Source organism: Manis javanica, chromosome 2, assembly GCF_040802235.1.
Source record: "Manis javanica isolate MJ-LG chromosome 2, MJ_LKY, whole genome shotgun sequence".
Classification (NCBI taxonomy): Eukaryota; Metazoa; Chordata; class Mammalia; order Pholidota; family Manidae; genus Manis; species Manis javanica.
The window spans coordinates 6,909,878-6,933,128 of record NC_133157.1 but is presented as its reverse complement, the minus strand read 5'-3'; the positions used below and the strand labels follow the sequence as shown (position 1 = coordinate 6,933,128).

The 23,251-nt window shown below is 45.1% G+C and overlaps 1 protein-coding gene across 8 annotated transcripts in view; it reads left to right on the top strand.

The window, feature by feature from the left end:
- The first annotated feature begins 2,007 nt into the window (after positions 1 to 2,007).
- SPTAN1 (spectrin alpha, non-erythrocytic 1) overlaps positions 2,008 to 23,251 on the top strand; it is a 56,797-nt gene continuing 35,553 nt past the window's right edge. For 4 of the 8 annotated variants that reach the window (XM_037008030.2, XM_037008029.2, XM_037008028.2 and 1 more), the window contains exons 1-14: positions 2,008 to 2,146; positions 11,785 to 12,024; positions 13,139 to 13,264; positions 16,564 to 16,704; positions 17,073 to 17,219; positions 18,624 to 18,757; positions 18,904 to 19,048; positions 19,127 to 19,281; positions 19,918 to 20,053; positions 20,541 to 20,642; positions 21,519 to 21,656; positions 22,174 to 22,284; positions 22,816 to 22,893; positions 23,034 to 23,189. In XM_037008030.2, the coding sequence (XP_036863925.1) occupies positions 11,788 to 12,024; positions 13,139 to 13,264; positions 16,564 to 16,704; positions 17,073 to 17,219; positions 18,624 to 18,757; positions 18,904 to 19,048; positions 19,127 to 19,281; positions 19,918 to 20,053; positions 20,541 to 20,642; positions 21,519 to 21,656; positions 22,174 to 22,284; positions 22,816 to 22,893; positions 23,034 to 23,189 (1,806 nt within the window). In that variant the 5' untranslated portion in view covers positions 2,008 to 2,146; positions 11,785 to 11,787. The remainder of the gene's footprint in view (positions 2,147 to 11,784; positions 12,025 to 13,138; positions 13,265 to 16,563; positions 16,705 to 17,072; positions 17,220 to 18,623; positions 18,758 to 18,903; positions 19,049 to 19,126; positions 19,282 to 19,917; positions 20,054 to 20,540; positions 20,643 to 21,518; positions 21,657 to 22,173; positions 22,285 to 22,815; positions 22,894 to 23,033; positions 23,190 to 23,251) is intronic. The other 4 variants (XM_037008034.2, XM_037008033.2, XM_037008032.2 and 1 more) reach the window with 1 other exon arrangement.

Here is a 23,251-nt window from a genome sequence, read left to right as displayed (position 1 = left end):
CAAATGTAGAACGTGGTGGGTGAGTGAGTGGGAGGTGGCCGGGCTGCAGACTCTGTTTTTTGGCCTGGTCTCAAATCAGACAAACATCAACCAGTAAGATTTTGGTTTCTGTATCAATACAGAAGCTCTCTCTAAGGTCTCAAATCTGTTTTAATTTGCACCTGGTAAAAGCAGCAAAGCCCCCATTTCACTATGAAGCTAGAGTGCTTTAAAAGAAAAATCTTCCCTTTTTATAGCTCCTGCCCACAGCCTTGAGACCTGTTCTTTGCAGGAGCCGAAGATCTTAGAAATTTTGGAGAGCTATGGTTATGTTAGCCATCTTGTGCCCAGAGCTGAATATTCCATGAAACATTTTGCTGTTACCCGTTGGAGAAGAGGCTGGAGACCAGACACTATCAGCTGTTCCCAGGAAGGGAACGGGGGTGGGGGTTGTTATCCTGTCCTGTTTTCTCTACATCGAAGTGCTTAGCTCCTACATTTTTCCTCCGGATTCTGTAAAGCAGCTTCTGAAGTGTGGCCACTCCTTTTTTCTCTCCACTCTGATGGAGTGAGGGAATGGGGACTTTGTACTTACTATCATGGCTACAGCCAGGGCAGTTTAGAAACCAGATAGCCGATCCCAGGCACCAGGGAAGAAGCCAAACTGCAGAGGACCAGGAAGCTCAGGGCTGGCCTGGGCACAGTTCTGGTGTAGTGCCCTCAGCCTTCATCAATTCATTCAAAGGGGAGGGCTGCTTGGTAACAGGGAGGCTGCAGAGCTCCTGGTCTGCCTGACTGCGCAGGAATGATCTGAGTGTTACTCCCAATGGCTGCGGCCCAGCTGTCACCAGAGCGGGGGTGGGTGAAACGCTTGCTAACAGGGCTGCTACCTACAGAGTTTAGCTACAGAACAGGCCCTTCAACTCCTAAGGCTGTAAGAAACAGAAATTCCAGAAATCCTATTTTTCATAGCACCTCGACATGCACCACCACAATGCCTCCCTTTCCTATGAGAAGGTGGTATACCGTACTGTTTAAGAGGTTTGATTCTTGGGTTCAAATCCTACCTTTCCCTCTTGCTGGCAGCCTGACCTCAGGCCAGAGGCCTGGCTTCTTTGTCAGGATGCTCCTTGGTAAAATGGGGAATACCTGCCTTGTAAAATGATTGCACAGATTAAAAAAATAAAGGTAACACACATGAAATGCCTGGTACATAGGTCCTAGTACATTAGGCAAGTTCAATTAATTGTGGCAGGAAGAACTTTGTTTATAAAATGCCACTAATGCATCCTATTCCACAGACACTTGCAAGTTTTTGCTGTAATAATATTAGAAATTAACCCTCCAAATCCTGGAATGGCAGACTTAAACCCAAGATTTGGTCGACTTTATTTTTATTTGGCCTTTTCTCGCCATCTCCTCAAACCCGGAGACCCAAATCACCCTGAGTTTCTTGACCCCAGCCAGCCCCCAGCTCCCATTAGCGTAGGCTCCACCTCTAGCGAAAGGGGCCAGGAGGAAGAGAGGCCTCCGCGTGATCTCATCCTTTGGGACAGGGCGTTTTTCCGGTCAGGACGCGCAGCATCCCCAGACACACTGCAGCGACGGCTCCAGCCCCGCCTTTCGCTGCAGTCCTGGAAGGGTTCCCAGGGGCGGAGGGGTGGGGTGCAGAAGATTCTCTGCAGGGCGGGGAGGGGCAGGATTGAAGGACCCAAGCTGAGTGAAAGGCAGTGCGGAGCAGCACCTGGGCGCGCCCGGGCGGGGGCACTGACTCCACTGCACCATCAACCCCCACCCTTGGCGCGCCCTCCTTCCCCAACCTCTCGCTGAGCTCCCGAGGCTCGGCTCTTCCCCACGATCGCTGCTTCGGCTGCTTCCGGGAGCACTCGGCCTTTTCCGCCGGCTGATCGGGAGGCAAACCGGCGGGAGCTCCGCCCCCTTTGCTCTGCTGGAGCTCGCCCACGCCCCTCGCGCCGCGACGGAGCACTTCCCCCGCGCTCGCGCCCGCGCGCCGCCGGAACGGTTGTGGCCGCCTATAAAAGAGGTGGGGCGCGCGCGTCGCTGCCACTACCGTCTGCGGAGCGAACCGCGAGGAGGAAACCGCTGAGGCGCGTCGTCCCCTCAGCGCCCCCAGCCCCGCGCACCTACTGCTTCTACCTAGGAGCCGGTGAGAGGGGGAGCTGGGGAGCTTGGGGCGGCAGCGAGCCGGGGGCCGCCGACCCCTGGACCGCGAGCCGGGCAGCCAGGGCGGGGCGGGGCCGGTGCGCGGACAGGTGAGCGCTGCGGCCTCGCAGCTCCTTCGGTCGGGCGAGGAGGGGGGGCGAGCCGGCCAGGATAGGCTCGCGGCGCGTAGGCTGCGGAGGAGCCTCCCGCCGAGCCAGGGCGCCGGCGGCTGGAATGTCATTGCTGGGCAGGGGGGGTGGGGGCGAGACTGCCGCTGTCTCCCAACGCCCGGCTGCGGCCCCGCCCGGCTGCGGCAGGTGGGGTGGGGGCTCCGCGGGCGGGGTCGTCCCCTCCCCCGCCCCCTCCCTGCAGAGGGCTCCCCCGCCGCCCCTAGTCCCTTCTCTCGGTGGGGAGCGACTCTGCTCCTTTTTTCCCAAATGCCCACAAGCAGTGCTGGCCCACCCCTTGAAGGAAGAAGAGCCGAGACCCTAAAGGACTGTTTGACCTTAATTTTATCCTGCTTGGCGATTCTTCGCCTTTTCTCTAGACGCAGAGAGGTCCGAGGCTGGCCATCTTTCCTTTTAATAAACATTTCTGTCCCACCCAGTTGTGATTTGCTTGTAAATAACAGGTAGATGTGGCCCTTGCTTTGTATGAGGTCCAAATCAAATGGCTTAAGAGTCGTTTTTTTTTGTTTTTCCCTAAGATCGTGTCCTTCGAGTCGAGGACATTATATTATTTGTCAAAAATTGAGCAGCCATGCCAGTGTTGAATGATGGAGCAGCCTTTTGTTTGCAAGCCGAATCTGATTAGATGCTTCCCAAAGAAAATTGCCTTAAAAAGCCTCCTTTATGTACTGGGATAAAATATTTTAAATAAGGGGCTTGTTAAGGTTAAGGGTTGAATATGTTTTAAATTAAAACCCCGAATAGCCCAGAAAGCTGGTTTGAGGTGGTGCTTGATTTGCTGCAACGTCTTATCAAATCTCTTCTATATAATAGATCCTAAAATATGTAGGACCTTTGTTCTGTCTTCATCATGTATGTTAGAAAAACTTATAGCTATCAGGATAGAGTAGAAGAGAGAAGTCTTAAGTATTTTCTTAAATGTGTTAAGAAATTGCGGCGTCATAGCAATTGGATTTAAGTAAAACAGTGTATCAAAGATGGAAGGGGTGGGGGTGTCTTGCAGCCAGGAAACAAAGTCTTAAGGAACAGCAGTGGGAACATTGAGTGAAGGTTCCAACTCCTTAAACTAGTGGTTTATTTTCCCTTTGGTTGTAGCTAATGTCTCAGATTTTGAAAGGTCAAAATGAAGTCGAAGTTTAAAAAATGTGCTGCAGGAAAAAAAATGCTGCAGTAAGGGCCTCTTTGCAGGAAATTAACAGTAAGCCTCTTTTAGTAACTGGGCCAGAAATTACTCAAAGGGATCCTCAAAGTGTGTTAGCTGTTACCTAGGGACCTAGATGGAGAGAGAAGACTCGCAAGAGGATTTGCTCTGTACTGGGTAGGTGTGAAGCAGTTCTGGTCAGCCACCAGCTTGGTAATATTCTCTGATGTGCTTTTGGTCTTGGCACTGTGTTTTGTAGTAATCTAATAACTGGAGAGATCGGATACATCACAGGCTCCCGTGAGCTTGTCAGGCAATCTGATGAACAGGTTTAGGTGGGAAGAGCGGTTTTTTAATAATATCTTTTGGTTGCCTGGGTTAGAATTTTCTCTTCCTTTTCCTTAACGTGCCTTCATCCCGAAGGGAGGTGCCGACTGCAGATCCTAAGTGGGTGTCAGGAGTAGTCCACAGCCCTGTCATTGCTGAACCTGCAGTAAGGACAGTGGGCACGAGGCCAGCCTCGTAACCAATCCTACTGGGCTATGCGAGGACTCCACTAGCTATGCAGTGAGGCTGCTGCAGCTGTGGTCGCGAATGCAGCGCTCTGAAGGCAGCTGCGGCCTCCAGGAATGCAGAGGAGGCACCGTAGCCCACGGCTGGTGGAGCGGCCAGAGTGGCCACGCTAGCTAACTTCCCTTACACCTTTTTTGCATATTCCTTTGCTACAGGTTTTGAACAGGAAATAATACTGTATGAAGGACCTGTACTGGTACACTAGGCCCAAGTTAGATCTTTGTAGTCAGTTCTTGTTTCTGATGATTTCATGAAATCATGCTGTTTTGTTACTGAATGGAAGGGAATTTAGGAAATAATCTAGTCCTGGGAGTCAATTAATTTATTGGAATGTGGGTTGGGGGAGGGCGTGTTTAATGTTAAAAAGTGTATTCAGTATTATTACTTTATTTGAAAAAACAGGAAGCTGAGACACTCTGAAGGGGTTCTTGGCCAAGGCAGCTCATCTGGATAGATAGAACTGCTGAGACCAGAGAAGCTTGGCTGTCACAAACATTTGAAATCCCTGGTGGGATCTGGAAACTCTGAAAGGAGAAAGGTGCTGGGAAAGCAACAGCAATTTGATTTTCACCTGTATTCACATACTTCTAATAGTCTGTTTTCTTCATTTTGAACTTATTTTGTTCAGTTTGGCCTTAGAAGCCTGTTATCTTGCTCTTCCCGTCCCTCTCTAGACGCCACATTCCTCCATCATGTTGTCATCGTTTCGTAAGCGCAGAGTCCAGGTATTTGACCAGCATGCAGGAAACGGTTGCCTTTTCGGTTTTGCCTGGCTTGTAGTGAAGACACATTTGTGTGTCAGAGAGGTTGAGTGATCCAGAGAGAGGGGGAAATATCCTGCCTGCATGAACGTTCTGTTAAGCAAGTTGGTTAGGGTTTGGGGATTTGTTTTTTTTGGTGTTACATAAACAGAGGTCTTAGTAAATTTATTCCAAAATTTCCAAAGCCTCCTGTTTTTTTTTACCTCCTCTCTTTAAGGCATGACTGTATTAATTTCTTATCACCCTGTTGGCAGTTGCATGTAGTGTTTGCTTCCTTTTTCCTTTTTTTTTCTTTTTTTGATGGTTACTTGGTTCTTAAGAACCAAGAGACTAAACAGATTATCTTAGATATTTGGAAAAAATTTTTTTAAAAATCTGAAAAATTAGTAAAAATAGTATTTTTAAATTTGACAAATACAAACAGTAAACTTGGGTTTGTTTCCTGTTTTTTCTGCCACAATCCTTGTAAAAGTGCACTCTGTATCTGTATTATATGTGTACAGTTTTTGAGTGCTGAATTGGATGTTTTTCAAAAAGAACAATGCTTAAAATTAATGTCTTACTATCCCATAAGAAGAAATATAAACTTTGCAAATGTCTAGTGATTATGGGTGATAAATCCAAGGCAAGCCCTTTTATAAATCAGACTGGTTAATTATTTACATGAGGTTTATAAAAATGGGCCATATTATAACTTTATCATCCTGTTGTGAATCTGGGTAACAATATTTTGCACTTAAATACTTCTCTGAATTTTACAGGTTAAAAGGTAAGTAGCAGCAAGATAGTATTTGGGAAGCATCAGAAGTAAGTTTTCTCAGCGTTGCTCTGCATTCCTGGATTTTTATGCAATGCAGTATGAATCTTTTGCTTTCTGAAAGCTAAGTCCCTGCTCACCTCTGCAGAATCGTGCTAACAAGTTGAAATGAATTAATCAATTTAAAGGCTGATGTGGATCCACAATCCTGATTGGAATGTGGTTTAAGCAAAAAATACTTGGTTTTATTCGTGGTTAAAATTTATGTATTATTTACCTCTGCTTACCATCAGATCTGCCACTAAAATCTGTAGCTAAGCTGGTTTTGAGTTCTTCTGTTTGATCTGAGAATGAACTGGAATACAGTTTTATGGGTGCTAACCAATTCTTCGGTGGTTTGTTCTGGGGGAAGCCCTTCCACAGGCTTGGATGTAGTTCTCTTGCTTTGCAAAAGTATGATTGGGTAATAGGTTGGCTTTCTAAGCCACGCAAAAACAGCATTGTGCGTTTTGCACCTCTGGGTTCTGACTCAACAAAAACAAAACTGATGAATGTTTTATGACCTTTTGCTCTGGGCAGTGTTTGTGACATTTTCCATAGAGCCAAATATTCTATTCATCCTGTGAGTCCCAAAAATCCCTTTCCTTGCAAAACAGTGTATCTGGAGAAGTCTGAGGGCATTTTGTAGTATTCCACTCGCCCCTTACATTGGCACAATCAGCTTGCTGTAAAAGGACCAAGCTGAAAGGACTGCAGTTGGAGTCCTTTCATCTTCACTACAATTTTATTCTCCTCTGGGGTTCCATAGAGAAACTGTGATTGCTGCATTCTTCCACTCTCCAAGATCTGTGTGAGGGTGTCCTAAGCTATTCACTGCAGGTGCCAAGTTGGCAGAGTTTAAAGCGTTTGACCTTTGGTTTGGGAATGTTTGTATCTGCAGTCTTTTGTTTAACACAGTGTCATTCTCACCCTTTCCCCACCCTGCAAAGACAGTATATCCCTTGCACAATGGGGTGTATAGCTTCTGGAGATCAAGTAGAGACGACTGCCTCAGCTATTCCTTGGTGTTCTGCAAGAAGACAAAGATACTAATGTCTAGCCTCATTTGTTGGAATCCATTTTCATTAATAATGTGTAAAAGTTTGTGTTGGATATGAGGAGTCATTCTCAGGAATGTCATGTTTTTTGCATTAGACTAGAACTTTCTACCCAAGAGTCATATCTTTTAGGAAGAGTTGTCTTTGTTGTATTTTTAAAAATATATGTGGTTTTGGGAGGAGATTTCCACTGCTCTACTCATGCCGCCATCTTGGCTCCACCCCCCAAGAGTCATATCTTAAGACCCCTCTATTTTCCCAGAGATCTGGCAATACTGTAATAATGCTGACAAGTTCTTTTTATTTATTATAATAGAGGACATAGTTATAATTCCTGTTTTATCCCCTGAGATCAATTCACATTATTTGCTGAATGATGCAGCTAACATTTGCTGCATTGCAGCATTTATAAATAGCATACATTTGCAGTCTCCTCTGATAATATTTGCAAAAACAGGACCTTTTTCTTTGGTTACTTTAAATGGGTAGCTGTTCTGAAACGGAGAGAGAATACACTGAACACTTCGTTTCCCCTCCCCCACATTCTCTGTGCAGAAACTTGATTGGCAAAATCAGAGTTGATTGGCTGCTTTGAGATAGTAGGTTGATTGCAGTCCTAGGAAGTCAGCTCCTCCTCAGTTTGGGGGCAGTTAAGTGGAATGGATAGGCTGGTGTGGTTAGAGATTGTTTTTTAATGGCACGTTTCCCAGAGTCTCCCTTTCTAGCTCTCACAAGGCGTTAATCCCATTAAGGCTGGGAACAGCCGGAACATTCTCGGTGGAGTCTGCCTTATCAGTCAGCTGCATATTTCAGGGCAGGGGTGGAGTTGTTGCAGCAGACAGCCTCAGTCTGGGAGGGAATGTGGCACACACAGGCTGAGTCCAGGAAATCCCACTAACTCTCTCAAAATAGTTTCGGATGAGGTTTTTAGCGCCTTTGGGTTGCAATAGTTCTTGGTGACATGAAAAATTTTCCTGTGTTTAATACAGTTTGTGGAAATGACCCTTTCAGGGGCAAATAGAAACTGGAACTTGTATAAACTAGAGAAACCTGCATTAGGTTAAGAGATTTAAGAGGGGGAGCAATACTTATTAACCTATAATCTTAGGCTCCTGTAATGTCACAGAAGAAAATTCTGAATGCTGACAGCAGTGGGAGAGCATTGATGACTTTCAGATGTCCAGCTCCCCAGAGAGACAGCCAGTTGTGGCTTGGCAGAGCTCCCGCCTGCTGACGTCAGCTGATCTGCTGCAGGAAAGAAAAGTCCATTATTGCCTGACCAAAGCACTTGGTATAGAATTGACTTGTTCTACTTCACTGGGGTGACAAAGAGGGCCTTTTAGGTTGGTTAATTTCAGCAGGGCCTGGCTGGACTGCCTCCCTGGATTGGTAGGGTCAAAGCAGAGCGCTGGACCCAAGCAGGGGAACTTGCTCAGGTGGAACTTTTCTAGTATGCTGTTGGGGATTCTGGTTTTCATCATAAAGGGCTGTTCCCCAATGTGATTTCTTAGAAATTTCCATGGCAGCTGAAGGATTTGAGAAATGTAGAGTTCTGTGATACGAGGAAGCAAGACAAACACCACAGGCATTAATCTGAAAGCTCAGACTTCTTGCAGGGGCTCCCGTGCAGTGAAGGGATCACTTCCAATATAACTTTACCTTCCTTGGAAAATTTTACAAGAACGTTTTGTAAGCAAGCAAATTAGGCACATAATTTCCGGCTGTTTTCCCATTTAACTGTTTCCTGAGGGTTGAAAACAAAGGAAATACATAAATTATTCTTAACCCTAATTGTTTACTAATTTAAGACCCAATCTTAAAAATTAATTTTGATTTAAAAAAAAATGATTAATACGCCCTCCTCCTCCTTTTTTCTCTCCAAAATGGAGAGGGAAAAGATAGTTGTGAAAGGAATTAACGAATATTTAATAAAATTACTTAACATAAATATATAATAGCCATCAATAAGGAATATGTCAGCTCCAATCATGCTAAGAATCACTGGGTCTAGCATACTAGTTTGGGAACCACAGTATCCCAGGTCACCCTAGGCTTTGTGACTTGCTTATTAGATGACCTTGTGTCTCCTAATAATGAAAGTGACAGCTTTCCAAGTTCAAGAATGTAATTGACTCTAATATGTGTCAAGTTCTATAGTCAGAGAAAGTAAAATAAGATCTTTTCTTACAGTTCCTTAGGAACTCTAAATGCCCTAAAGAGCTTAGAAGCCGGCAGGGAGAAAACTGCCTCCACAGCAGAATGTGATGGTGTGCGGGAGGAGCGCAGGAGGGAGGGCTGGCTCAGGCGTCGGGAGGACCAGGGTGTTTGGGCTTTGAAGGCTTTGTGTGGTACTAAGTGGTGGAGGTGGGAGTGGGAGAGAGAAGAGAACACGCCTGCCAATGGGAACCTTCTGAGCTGAGACATGGCCCCTGAGCAGCGCCTGTAACTTGGGGTGGTGAGGGAATCTGGCTGGTGAGGCAGCCATGTTTACATGTGGCTGATGATAGCAGTGACCCTCGTCCAGGTACCCATCAGAGGCCACCTTCCCCAGAAGCTGCTCAGGTACTGAGGGTAGCAGTGGACAGAACTGCCTTGTTGTGGTCAAGTATTATCACAGAAACTGCACTCTGTTACAGACACTGGGTTTTTCAAGGCTACTCTCAGGTTTTGATTTTAAGGACTCTCTTGAAGCCTGTTTTGAGAGTAAATTCTTTTTTTTTTCCAGTTACAGCCATCCATTGATGCTGCCTTCTTGAGCTCTGATTTCCAAGGTCCCACCTTACCAGAGTGAAAGGGCAGCTAATTCCTCAAAATATGCTGGCATGAAGTCAGTCACTCAGAGATGAGTGATCCAGACTTGTTCAATTAGGTTGACACCTCATTGTGCTGGCACAACTCGTCATGTGCAATTCTGTCATGAATCTAGCTTTAACTTGTATAGATTCCAGTTTGACAGTATGGAGAATGGAATGTGGGTGGATTATTGAGTTCCCTCCCTTTACAAATGAATTAAGGGCTGCTGCACAAGCAGCTGCAACACTTAGCACATGATCGATCAAGCACATCAACAGTCGATTCTTAATGATCACTGTATGCTAGAAATGGGGGATGTGAAGATTAGGTTGCTCAGGCTAATTATGCCATGGAAACTATATACAAGTGCTTTGCAAATCCACAGAAAAGTGTGATTAAATCTGAGAAGGAGGGAGCATCGAGTACAGCTTAGTGAGGAGGCAAGATCCTGTAGCTTACTCATGTCAGCTGGGTATTGAGATATAAATAGGAGTTATTTAGGCAAAGAAGAGGCAGAACATTCTAGGCAAAGGAAGCCTGTGCAAATGGCTTAGAGTCTTTAAAAAGCATCACACATTTTGGAGGAGAAAAAGTGTTTATACATGCCAAGAGGATGGGGATGTGGATGAGAGATACGTCAAGTGTGTTGGGCCAAATGGGAAGGTCCTGCTAAAGAGTGGATTCTTTGCTCTCTGAAAGGGGGTCAAAAAATGTTCTAAAGCTTGAAAGTGACACAGCAAAGAATGTATTTCTTTTTGTAGTAAAATAAATTTGACTTTGTGGGAAAACAATAATACAACAAAAATAACTTGTTCATATGTGGAGGATAATTTGGAAGGAGTGGTAATTTGGCTGAAATCACCTTGTATTCCCTTCCCTTGGAAGACAGTCTCTTGGTGGAAAGGTAGTCCTCAGATTGGTCAGGTGCCGCCGATGCTTTTTGCCACCTCTGAGAGCTGCTTTAATCCCTGAAGAGCTGGAAACTATGACCTGCCCAGGATCTCAGCAGTGCTGCTCACCTCGCCCAGGAGGTGGGGTGGTCTCCCTGACGCCCTGTGTAGCCCTGAGCCTGCTTAGCCTTTTCTGTTAGCATGGCCAGGCGGACAGGGTAACCGGAAGAGCTGCCACATTTCCCTGGTAACACGGTTCTTATACCCTGTGTAAATTATAGAACAGTAGCTGGAGAGACCATGAGGTGCATCTACTCTGCTGCTTTACCAAGTCTCAGAATCTTCTATGTAGAGTGTAGTTTTAAAAGATCTTAGACCATCTTATTTTCACCTGCCATTGTTAGGCACTCCAGGAAATTGAAGCATAGAGGGGGAAGGTGACTTCTGCAAGGTCACATGTTACCCACAAATTGAGAATCTCTTTATAATGAATTGGTACCTCTTTTGTGCTCCTTCTCTGATTAGAGTATATCAGGCTTATTCCTGATAGAAATAGGTAGTATATTCTGGGTTTCTTCCATAAATAGGTCAGGATTTCCTTTTGACATTAACATTTGGTGAAACTGCTCAGAAATCTGAGGGTTTAAAGCTGGGGCAGTTTAAAGGTAGGAAGTACCACCTACCCAGTTAGCTTGCATTTGTGGTCAACCTGAAATTGATGCTGAACTTCAACAGTTTTGTTGCTTTCCAAAGTAACAGGTAGGAGGGAAGAAGGATGAATTTTTCACTGATTTTCTCTTAATTATGCACATATGGATGAAATTAAGCCTGTTCTTTGCCCAGGCTCTCTGGTATCCCAAAGACTTGTAGGATTGATATTTTGGGGTTGCTAAGAAATCAGCTCCTTTGACTAGTTAAATGCTATTGGTTATTGATGTTAAGGACTCAGTTACTTTATATATCTTTCCCTTTTCTACATTGAGTAACAGGCTGAGATCTAGAAAGAGAAAAGCGGAGTTAAGTAAGAGTAAATTCTGTCTAATCTACACACAATTAAATGTACAGATCAGATGGAAGAACTTTTGAATGGATTTCTCAATGATTCTTGGACTACCAGAGTTGGTGTTTCCATTGGATTCTCAAAGCTCATAGAATTGACAGTATAAACCATAGTTTACCCTTTGCTTTTTCACTTGGTTTCATTGCTGTGTTTGGCACCTCTGAGGGACCCATGGAAGCTGGAGTTGCAGAGAAGTGGGTACCACTTAGTACAGAGGAATAGGATCTGGACTTCGCTGTTAGATCCTGAGGAGGGGCTGCCTTCTCAGCTCGTTAGTCTGCTAGGGCTCCCTGATAATTCATTCTTTCCTTCAGAGAGGCTAATTCCATTAAAGACACTTGGTGTCTTGTGGTGCTTATCTCTGGCCACCCTGTCTTTTCAGAAAATGGACCCAAGTGGGGTCAAAGTGCTGGAAACAGCAGAGGATATCCAAGAGAGGCGGCAGCAGGTCCTAGACAGATACCACCGCTTCAAGGAGCTCTCAACCCTCAGACGTCAGAAACTTGAAGATTCCTATCGATTCCAGTTTTTCCAAAGAGATGCTGAAGAGCTGGAGAAGTGGATTCAGGAGAAGCTTCAAATTGCATCCGATGAGAACTATAAAGACCCAACCAACTTGCAGGTGTGTCTCATCTCCCTGAGATTCCTGCCAGAATGGAAGGGCTCAAATGTTTCTGCCCCCAAATCATACTTTCTTTAAGTCATTTAATTATGACCTTAAGCGGTTGGGCAGCAAGAATGCAGATCAGACATAAGGAAGGACTAATTCACTGTTCGGAAAAGCCCATAATATACATGTTAGTGAGGGTGAGCATGGGACCCTGTAGGTACACATTTATCTTCTCTGGATGCTTTAAACTGATGGTTCTCAAACCACTGCCTCAAAACCATTGCTGACCCTTTGGCATATTTTAGGGAAGGTCTAGGTTGGTCTCTCAGAATATGTGTTTTTGAGAAAGGCACGCTAAAAGTGTTGTTGCTGGGGAAAATTTATAGTGTGGTCTCCTTTAAGCAACTCATTGATAAGTCTTTAAAAGTCATTGAATTGTACACTTAAAAGACAAGTTAATTTTATGGTGAAATTATACTCAGTAAAGCTGTTTAAAAAAAAAAAGACAAAGTCTTTCTTTTCATTGATTTTGGTTGAAGACTTTTAGCAAGTGGAGCAATAGTTGGGCCCAAGGTTCTTTTACTATATTAGTGTCATCTAAAGAAAAGGATGAACGTTGATTCTGGTACAGCCCCTGCTTGGCAGGCCCCTTTCCAGCTCAGTATTTGATTAAAAAGAGGTATTGAGAAATGGAATGTATCAAATCAAATCAGTTGAAGAGTGGCTTCTAAAGCAAGCTAAAAAAAGCATCACTGTCCTGAGTTAATGTGGATGGACTATTCAGGGTAAATAATGATGCTAAGAAAGCTGCTGATATGGTTCTTTACTTCTGAAAGGGACTAGATGTCCACATAAAGGCTAATTTCCTGATAGACCAAAAAAAAGCTTAGAGTATCTTGCTGTCGGCACAGTTGGTGGTCCTCAATGGCCAGGCTTTCAGAGGGCCCCGACAGATGCAGTCAGAGTGTTTGAGTGATTGAGCAGGTAGGGATGGGTGAGATGCTGTGCAAGGTGTCTGTGATTGGAGGGAGTGGGATTCGGTAGAAGAGGAGCTCTGGGGCCTGGGGGACAGAATGGTGAGTGCCATGTGATTGCATCCCTTGGTCATTTCGTGGTCCACCAACAGGGCAAGCTTCAGAAACATCAAGCCTTTGAAGCTGAAGTGCAGGCCAACTCAGGAGCCATCGTCAAGCTGGATGAAACTGGAAACCTGATGATCTCAGAAGGGCATTTTGCATCTGAAACCATAAGGGTGAGTAAGTGGGGCCTGATGTGGATGTGGATTCATGTTACATGTCAAGTGGTGTTCCTAAAAAGAGAGTCCTTTCTAGCCCTTTTTTTTAACTCCTAAGGGAGTTACCCAAAGCCTGTCTTTGTAATATGATGATTCAGTGTGACTATAAACAAGTGTTTGCATATTTGTTGGGGAAATTAATATTCTTTTTGTAGAACAAACCAGAATGTGATTATACTTTAAAGGAGATTGTAAACTAAACTCTTAACGTTTAGAGATGGTAGTTAGATGGAAAACCTATTAGTGAAATTGGTGAATTTAGGGATTGGGACACTAAGTTCAACAGGATCAATCACAGGCCCTATAAAGAAAGCTCTCTGTTGGGCAGTGACCATAGTAATAGGTGACTTTGAAGCAGGTGTCCCCAGACTCTGGTCTGGCTCGTGTTCATTGGAGCTGGGGCAATAACTGATCTTTCTCTGCTTTAACATTTCTAATACCAACGTATTAAGAGAAAAAAAACCTCTGTAGGATCAGGTGTGTACACTTATTTTCTCTAACTGGATATTCTTATTTGTCTTTGATTTACCTCATATCTATGTATGTATTTTGTTCTTTGTTACCCAAAGTCATGCTCTGTTGAGGGACCAGCCTTTCAGTTCTTCACCTGTCCAGGCGATCCTGAAGACTGAGACGAAAGCTGCATTCTTAGGCCCCAGCCAGAAGGCTTCATAGGCCACTGTTTCCTCACACCCCCTGTGGAGGTTCCATTCCCTTAGGATGTTGGCTAGTGGTTTTCAACAGTAAATACTTGTCTCTCTTTTGCCCTAATATACTCTGTAGTCTCATACTGGAGACTTGTAATTAGGCCTAAACCTATTAATAATTAACTGTTACTAGTAAAGTCATTTAGAATTTACTAAATTAAATAGGAAATAAGTGTAAATTTTAAATGCCACTTGACAACTGTTGAATTACATTCAAGCCATTGGGTAATGAATGCATATATCTCTCTGCAGTTAAATACAGACACTTATCTGCCCATTTTCCCACTATGTGTATACAGTCTTACAGTGAGTGGAATCAGCATACCTTGTTATTTCCTTGATAGAAGGTGTTTCCCAGGGTGTGGGGGCTGCTCTGCAGCAATATAACCAGGCCACAGATGTGGGCATGAGATACAAATCAAGTGTTTGACTTCAGTAATTAATCTGGGGGATGGGGACCCAAAGCTCAGTTCATGGGGGTCTGTAGTAAGTACCCTCCTCCCCGTTTAGAGGTCTTACTAAAGCAACACTTATAAGTGCTGTTACCTCCTGTGTGTGGAGTAGCTATTTATGTGCAAACACTTGCTAGGAATTGTACATATGTGATCTCTAATCTTTACAGTAAGCTTGCAAGGTGGCCATTATCCCCATAGTCTAGAAAGGTAGAAACCAAAACTTAGAGAAGTTTGAGTAGTAACTTGCCCAAATTCGCAGAGCTAATAGGTGACACAGTGGAATTTCAGTCCACCCCTTTGCTTGGCTAGTCACAATTATTGGCTTCATTTCTCCAAGCTGTATATCAGTCCTGTTTACTTTCCCTAATTTCCCTCCACCACGTCTCTGACAGTTTCTGCCACTGGTTCATGCCCTGTTAGAAAGCCATATGAGTCACAGCCTGGATTCCTTCTCCACCCTGGCAGCTTGGGCGTGCTGCTCCAGTGCCTCTCCTTGCCTGCGTCCTCACCCTCACACAGCAGCAAGCTCGGGGAACTACACGCTCCCTAACCTGCAGCATTACCGAGATTAGGCACACCAGGAATGGCCTGGCTCTTTCAGAACTGGGACAGGCCTGGCCTTTGTTCTATACCAGAAGACAGGGGTGAAATTTGTGCCAGGATGACACTGGACTCAAGGGTGAGGTTTGCTCTGTGCCTCGTTTTCAGTTTGAGCAAAGGGCTCTCTTTATCTTAATGTTCATGCTCCCTGTTCCCATGGTGGTCCTGGCTGGTAATTCATCTACCCATAACTCAGGAAGTTAGTTTGACAGGCAGCATTAACACAGAGCAGAGTGGGTGGAGTGCGAAGACTGTGCGTGTCCTGGATAACCTGTCTGTCACTGGTTTAGACTTTCACACCGTACCGGACGGCGTGGCGCCCCATCGTCACCGCCACCCACATTGGGTCCCACATCCGAGTAGGTGGAGTGTTGAGTTGCTCTTGGTTGCCTTTCCCCCATCCCTTGGAATGCCTTTCACTTCCTTCGCTGTGGTGGACGCCAGTTTTATCCATCAGTGGAGGAAGTGGTTGTCTGGTGGAAGTGGATTGTGTGAGCATTTATATTTACCTTCGCCTTCTCCTTTCAAACCAAACATCGTCACTTGTTTCTAAGAGCATCCACCCATATTGGCTCTCCTGTGGCTTCCAACTTTTTAGCTTGCTGGGAGTGGCATTACAGCCATGGGTGGATCCCAGACTTCTCTTCTGTAGAGTTTCATCTTTTGTGGTGTTTTACTATGTGTGACAGTGTTACACGGAAACTCCCAGTATCTTGGGTAGGCATAGTCAGCACTCTGGGATTGGATTAGAATCCCAGAATGCATCGCCTATGCTTGATCCTGACGAGCTTCCCCCAGTTCTTGACAAGTCCTCACTAAGACTGTGCTGTGGGAACCCAAAGATGCTGGGAGGTGACCTTTTGGGGCCTGTGGCTGCCAGTTGGGTGAAGTTTGAAATAAATGTAATTTGTGATGGTGTTATATCACAAACGGTCTTTTCATAGAGGCTCCAAAACCTTTTCCTTCCTTTTTGATAACTGATCTCAGGAACCCATCTTTTATACTTTTATACAAAGGTTTTCCTCACGTGCCTCATAATTATTTCTTTAGTTGATGTCTATAGGACTTCTTGTTTTGTTTTTATTTTTTTCCTTTTAATTCAGAGAATACCCTTCAGTAATTTCTGCTCAGGTTCCAAGTTATTCCTTATTTTTACTTCCCCAGTAGTTATCCCACTTTAATAATTTAATAATTGATAGTAATTAATAACATTAAATAATTGTAAGTAATAATTAATAATAATTCCCCTAAAGTAAACTAGAACATACCTATGTATGAAAGGTCAGTTATTTTGTTCTTTAAGACCTTCCAAACCACTTTGATGTATGTGCTTTTTCCTGTTCTTGGTTAACTTTGCAATCTCCTCTAGTTTAGGAATTATCTTTTTAAAAAGACTGGTTCAGAGCTCTGAGAGGTTTCTGACTTGCCAGAACTCTGTGGAAGAGCCAGATCCCAAAGACGTGGTTGTAATGTGATGGTTGATTTTTAACTGCAGACTCGTTTGATGGAGCTGCACCGCCAGTGGGAGCTCCTCCTGGAGAAGATGCAGGAGAAAGGGGTCAAGCTGCTGCAGGCCCAGAAGTTGGTGCAGTATTTACGGGAATGTGAGGATGTGATGGACTGGATCAATGACAAGGTATGTTTCAAGAAGGACCATCTACTAAGTAAGCCTTACTGGAGGGGAAGGGAAGAGATGACTCCTTGACCTGCAGCTGAGAGCCAGTGTTGGTGCGGATGCAGCCAGTTAAAGCAGAAGGTGAGGTTGTGGGAGTGCTGAATCCCCAGCTTCTCTCTGGACATGTTCTCCTCTGTCAGTCTGAAACCTAGGGTCTCTGAGGGCAGAACACCATGAGCTCAGCCTTTTACACGTGGAAAGCTGCATCTGCTGAAGACAGCGTGGCCCACCCCACATGCAGGGCAGCATGCCTCTTGTGGTCAGTGTCTGGGAGCTGTCATTACCAGGTGCTGGTGGGCAACTCTGGCTTTATTTTGGTCCCTGAATAGGAAGCAATTGTGACTTCTGAGGAGCTAGGCCAGGACCTGGAGCATGTGGAGGTTTTACAGAAGAAATTTGAAGAGTTTCAAACAGATATGGCTGCCCATGAAGAAAGAGTGAACGAAGTGAACCAGTTTGCTGCCAAACTCGTTCAGGTCAGTAGCAAAGTGCTGTGTGCTTCTCACATGGTGATATTAACTTTCTAGTCCTTTCAGACAAAAATAATAATGACCAGTTCCCTAATGTTTAGCAAGTGAGCAGGTTTTATATGCATGTCTGTGAGTTCTGTTTAGATCCAAGACAGGCAGCAGTACTGATTACTCCTAAACTGGAAAATGCTCTTTTAACATGTAGCCATGGGCAGGGAGGGCAGAGTTCGTTTGATCTGTATCCTCTACCCACTTCTGGGGAGGGCTTGGAGATGTTTTTATTGGGCTGGTGAAGCTGGGTGTTAGGGGTTCTCAGACGAGGGTGTGGTGGTGGTGAGCACTTCTCAGGGTTGGCAGACATCCACTCTTGACTGGTTGTTCTTCCTGTCCCTTTTTTCTTTTTAAATTCGAAGATCTAATTTGCTTTATTAAACGATCCATGAATCAGGCATCATCCCATCTAGCATGCAGAGAAATGGCCCTGAAGAGCCATGCAGAGCCTCTTCCTTTTTGACTGGAAGCCTCTCTGGCTCTCTTGGGAGCTCACAGTTACCAGGCTGTCTGCTGGTAGCTCTGCGACCATAAGGAGGGGAGTGTATGTGGCCTGTGTGTGCCTTCCCATGGCTGCCTCTTTAGTCTCACCTTCCATTATGGGGTCAGAGAGCTCCAGAGACATCTGGGAACTGGAGTTTTTGTTTTAGCGAAATTTGATTTTGGAGGACAAATTACAGCTGTATGGACCTCCTTCAGGGCTCGTACTTACTCCTCAGTGAGACAGAGAAGAGGAGTCAGCACTCCTTGAATACCTCGCTCTCCACAGTGACAGGTGTGCTGCCCTGGGTCCAGGGCTGTCCCAAGGATGTGCTGAGAACAGCAGTCAGGCCAAGACCGAGATCTCACATATGGATCCCACAACCCTGAAACATATCACCCTTCATGTGTTACTTTTATTAAAACAAAATGTGGTTAGTGGGAAAGGATACTTTTAAAGAACTATCTCCAGTCTGAAGTCAGGAACAGGTCCTGAAAACCTGCATATGGGAAGGAATGCTTAACAGCCTTGTGAACTTTGAAATAGCCATATTTTCAGAGTTGGGGCAGAAATGGGTGCATCGATGGAGCTGCCACTGAGTTGTAGCCGAAACGTTTAACATGAAGGTTTTTAGTGCTGACTCACATAACGGCCTTACAGACTCTCCACACCACTCCTGGGCATAGATCATGGCTCTCCTCTTTTTATATGAGAGGAAATAGAAGTTCATTTTGAATATGCTTCAGTTCATTTCATGCTTAAAACCAGCATTTCTTCAGAGCGATGAAGGTTTGCTGAAGCAGATACTCCAAGCACAGGAACTGGTTGGAGGAGCCCAAGGTTATGGCCCAAGTCCAGTCTCTCGTCTTCCTTAACAGGAGCAGCACCCTGAGGAGGAACTGATCAAGACCAAGCAGGATGAAGTGAACGCGGCCTGGCAGCGGCTGAAGGGACTGGCTCTTCAGAGGCAGGGCAAACTCTTCGGGGCTGCTGAGGTCCAGCGCTTCAACAGGTACCGACTGGAATGGGCTTCTGCGAGCGGCTCCTCGAGGGGCCTGTGCTGGTCAGATGCCAGAGCTCGCCGGGTCTTAGCCCAGTGTGGCATTCCTGGTTTTCCACAGTCGTCCTCACTGGATTCCTGGTGCCTTTATTCTGTAGGGACGTGGATGAGACCATCAGCTGGATTAAGGAGAAGGAGCAGCTAATGGCCTCTGATGATTTTGGCCGAGACCTGGCTAGTGTGCAGGCTCTGCTCCGGAAGCACGAGGGTTTGGAAAGAGATCTTGCTGCTTTAGAGGACAAGGTGGGTGTTGAAAGCAGCCAACTCTGTTAAATAAATTACCAAGGGTCAGGAAGCAGTTCTGACAGAGGGTGTTTGTAGGTCAAAGCCCTGGGCGCGGAGGCTGACCGCCTGCAGCAGTCCCACCCACTGAGTGCTACTCAGATCCAGGTTAAGCGAGAGGAGCTGATCACAAACTGGGAGCAGATCCGCACTCTGGCAGCAGAGAGGCATGCACGTCTCAACGATTCATACAGGTAGAGGTCACCCCGGTGCTCAGCAGCCTGTGTCCTTGGCCTTCTTTATTTCTTTAGATAAGGAGAGGAAGGCAGGGTCAGGGATCAGTTCTCCCTACTCAGAAAGCCTCTATACCCTGCCAGGTTTTTTCTGCTAGAAGCATGCAGGTGACTTTTTCCTCCTGGTATTATATCTGTTTGGAGACTGGTAACTTTAAGGGTGCATTTGTGTGTGTGTGTGTGTGTATACACATGCAATATTTACAAGTTAATCTTTCATCCTGTATCACTGTGTTTTGACCAATGGAAATGGAAATATCTCCTTAGCAATCTGAGCACCATGTGAAATTTCAAAGAGTAACTCACGGTTTGGACAGGGAAAGAATGCGTCTTACTAACCAGGCATTCAACTTGGGAATGACAAGTAAGTGGAAAATAAGGGAATCAATAGTGGTGGACAGAACCTAAATTTTGGAGGATTGACTTCAGCCTCCCTTGCTTTCTTTCCTTTATAGTCTTGATTGAAGAATCCTTTATTTCCCAGGATTAGAGCTCATATGGTTTGTTTTGAGGGTATAGGATTCAGAGCTTTAGAAAGGCATTTTCCATCCTGGGACCACCACTGGAAACATACAACTTACCTTTGGTTTTCCCTAGGCTCCAGCGCTTCCTTGCTGACTTCCGTGACCTTACCAGCTGGGTGACTGAGATGAAAGCCCTCATCAATGCGGATGAACTTGCCAATGACGTGGCTGGGGCTGAAGCCCTGCTGGACAGACATCAGGAGCACAAGGTAATGTCCCCAATATCCTGCAGAAGCAAAGACACGAGCTTAGAATGCATTGTGTATCACTGTCCGGGTAAGTGGTGGTGTATCGCCATTACCTGTAGTTGGAATGGTTGAGAGTTTGCTCACAAGGTGCCCTCACTGGAAGGCTTGTGGTCAGTCTTGGCTTTGGAGACTTGTTCTGCCTGATTGTAATAGAGGGTTAAATGGGTTAAATGTTGGAAGATAGACTGTGTGCCTTAAAAGCAAAGGGCCAAGCTCTGGCAGGGTAAAGTTTGACAGAGGTGGCATGAAAAGCCACTGGGAAAGACTTCTTAATGAATGATGTTATCACATTTGATAACCTAGCCTGACATGAGGACAGCTGGCCTTACTTTCATCTGTTCCTCATTCATGATGTGATACTCTGATTTGTAGTGAATATTTGAAATTCATCAACTTAGTTTTTCCTTTACAAGGGGCTGGGTGTACAATTGTGCCTTCTCCCCTATAGGGTGAAATTGATGCTCATGAAGATAGCTTTAAATCTGCAGATGAGTCTGGACAGGCCCTGCTTGCTGCTGGCCACTATGCCTCAGACGAAGTCAGGGAGAAGGTAAGAGAAAAGGAAAGGTTCTTTTACTGAAAGTTCTGAAAGCTGTTCTCCATCCTTAAATATCCAGACTGCATTCACCACGGTGTGTCAGAAAACTTACACAGAGATTTTGCCTGGGAGTTAAGGAGCAGCTGCTTCAGAGATTTAAAAGATGTATGTACAGTGTGGTAATTAATGAGAGAAAGTTCCATTCATTGGGATGTGTGCACATCTGCGTAAAGGAGACTGCAGGGCCTTGAGTCCTGCCTTAGTAGTTGGAGACAACAGGAAACAAACTACGTGTGTGTGTATAAATTCAAAGATTGAAAGTATCTTTGAGTATAAAGATATCTGAGGAACATTAGATAATATATTTGTTAATACTATATAGACAAAAAAGAGACATATCAAAGACACACTTTAGTGTCATTAACTTTGAGCCTAAAACTTACATCTGAGGTATTCATGAATTGATTGGCCGTGTTTTATGGAATAGCCACTCAACTGGCATTTCTCAACTGTGAGTCCCTACCCTGGTTATACTGCCTCACCTTTACACAGATGTCCTTTTTCTTCTACCTAGGATTTCACTTAGCATTTTTACCTACAGTCATTGGTGACAATGTGGCAATAAATTAATTCTTCAATAAGTTAGAACAGGGCCATCTGCCTTAATGTTTAGCAGTAAACATATGTGCTCCTCAGGGTTTGCGTGATTTCTTGCGACTTGGCTGACACACACGAGTAAATGTTTCTCTTCCCCTTCTGCAAATCAGGGAAAAGGCCCAAAGGTTAGCAAGAGGATTAGAAGTCCCTGGGCAGCCTTTCTGTCTGAGGGAGGGCAGCAGGACTGCCGTGAACCCTCTGCCATTTTGTACCCCCGTCCCCCCAACCCAGCTGGCCATCCTGGCGGAGGACAGGGCTGCACTGCTGGAGCTGTGGGAGCAGCGCAGGCAGCAGTACGAGCAGTGCATGGACCTGCAGCTCTTCTACCGCGACACTGAGCAGGTGGACAACTGGATGAGCAAACAGGAGGTAACCTGTGCACAGAGCCCTTGCCAGTGAGGAGGGGGGTCTTTCTGTTTTGTCTACTTGTCAGGTAGTTTACTCACTTGGGGTAGGAAACCATTATCACCCATGTTCTGGATCAAGGCAGGAGGGCTTGCTGAGCTAGTCTGTTGGGCCTGCCAGCATTTCTTCCAGCCTTGAGGAAAGGCCCGAGGGTTTTCAGATGTGCATGATGGTGTAAACTTTTTTTGTTAAAGAGGAGATTTTTTCCCCCTTAGAATTCAGTATTATATATACTCTAAACTGAATGAAATTAACTAGAGTTCTTTGAAGTTTCAATAGAATGTGGAACAAGAATTTCATGTGATCGTTGGATTCGTTTTAAGTGAGTCTAGAAGGACTTTAGGCTTTCCAGAAGAAACCTTAGTTTAGGCTATGGAATCTCTTTCTTTCCTTTTGTGTTTTGGCCAAGATAGCCTTTGCTTTCCAGCCTTAGGTGAAAGAAACAGGACATTATTCTGAACACTTTGTTTCCTTTTGCAAGGCATTCCTTTTAAACGAAGACTTGGGAGATTCCTTGGACAGTGTGGAAGCGCTTCTCAAGAAGCATGAGGACTTTGAGAAATCGCTCAGTGCCCAGGAGGAAAAGATCACCGTAAGACCCCTTCTCTTTATCAGCGCCTTCCAGTGATCCTTAGAGGAAGCTGGGAGGCCATCCTTTTTCTAAGAGGTTGTGTGGAGGGCATGTATTGGGTGCTTAAAATCTAGTGATGGTAGCACCCTCTTGCTGGAGGTATACCACTGCTTTATAGAGAGAAGCCATTGTCTCGTTGTAAACCTCCAAAGTGAGATTTACTTTTCACAAAAAGTGGTAAAGAATTAATGTCAGAGGTATTTTTCCCATTGAAAACAGGTCTTAGAAATAGAAGGCTTAACCTGTATCTGACCCCGTCAGATCGTGTCAGTGTCATGACATTAGCCATAGCTAATGTCTCCAGTCTGGAAATGGATCAAGCAAAAACTCAAAGTTAAGGGGTAAATGTTGTCATAGCAAACCTTAGAGTGAAAACCTTGACTGTGTTAAGGTTCCAAGGGTTTTGTGACCTGTTATGTAGTTGCTTTTCTCTAGAGGCTGAGCTATGGGATAGTGTGCTCACCAGTGAAGATCTCTTACTTTTCTTCCTAGGCATTAGATGAATTTGCAACAAAGCTAATTCAGAATAACCACTATGCAATGGAGGATGTGGCTACTCGCCGAGATGCTGTAAGTTGCAAGGTTCTTTATGTACCTTCCCTGCTGTCCGGGTCTAGCCCTTCTGAGACGAGTGTTGCAGGGTCTCCTTTAGAGCAGGAAATCTTTGGAGGAGTAGTAACTAAAGACTCACAGAGATCCTTGCCTTCCAGCTGCTGAGCCGCCGCAATGCCCTTCATGAGAGAGCCATGTATCGCCGAGCCCAGCTGGCTGATTCTTTCCACTTGCAACAGTTTTTCCGGGATTCTGATGAGCTCAAGAGTTGGGTCAATGAGAAGATGAAAACTGCCACAGATGAAGCCTATAAAGTAATGTACTGTTCACGTTGCCATGTAGTGCTTGGTTAAAAAGCTAACACACCTTTTTAGCT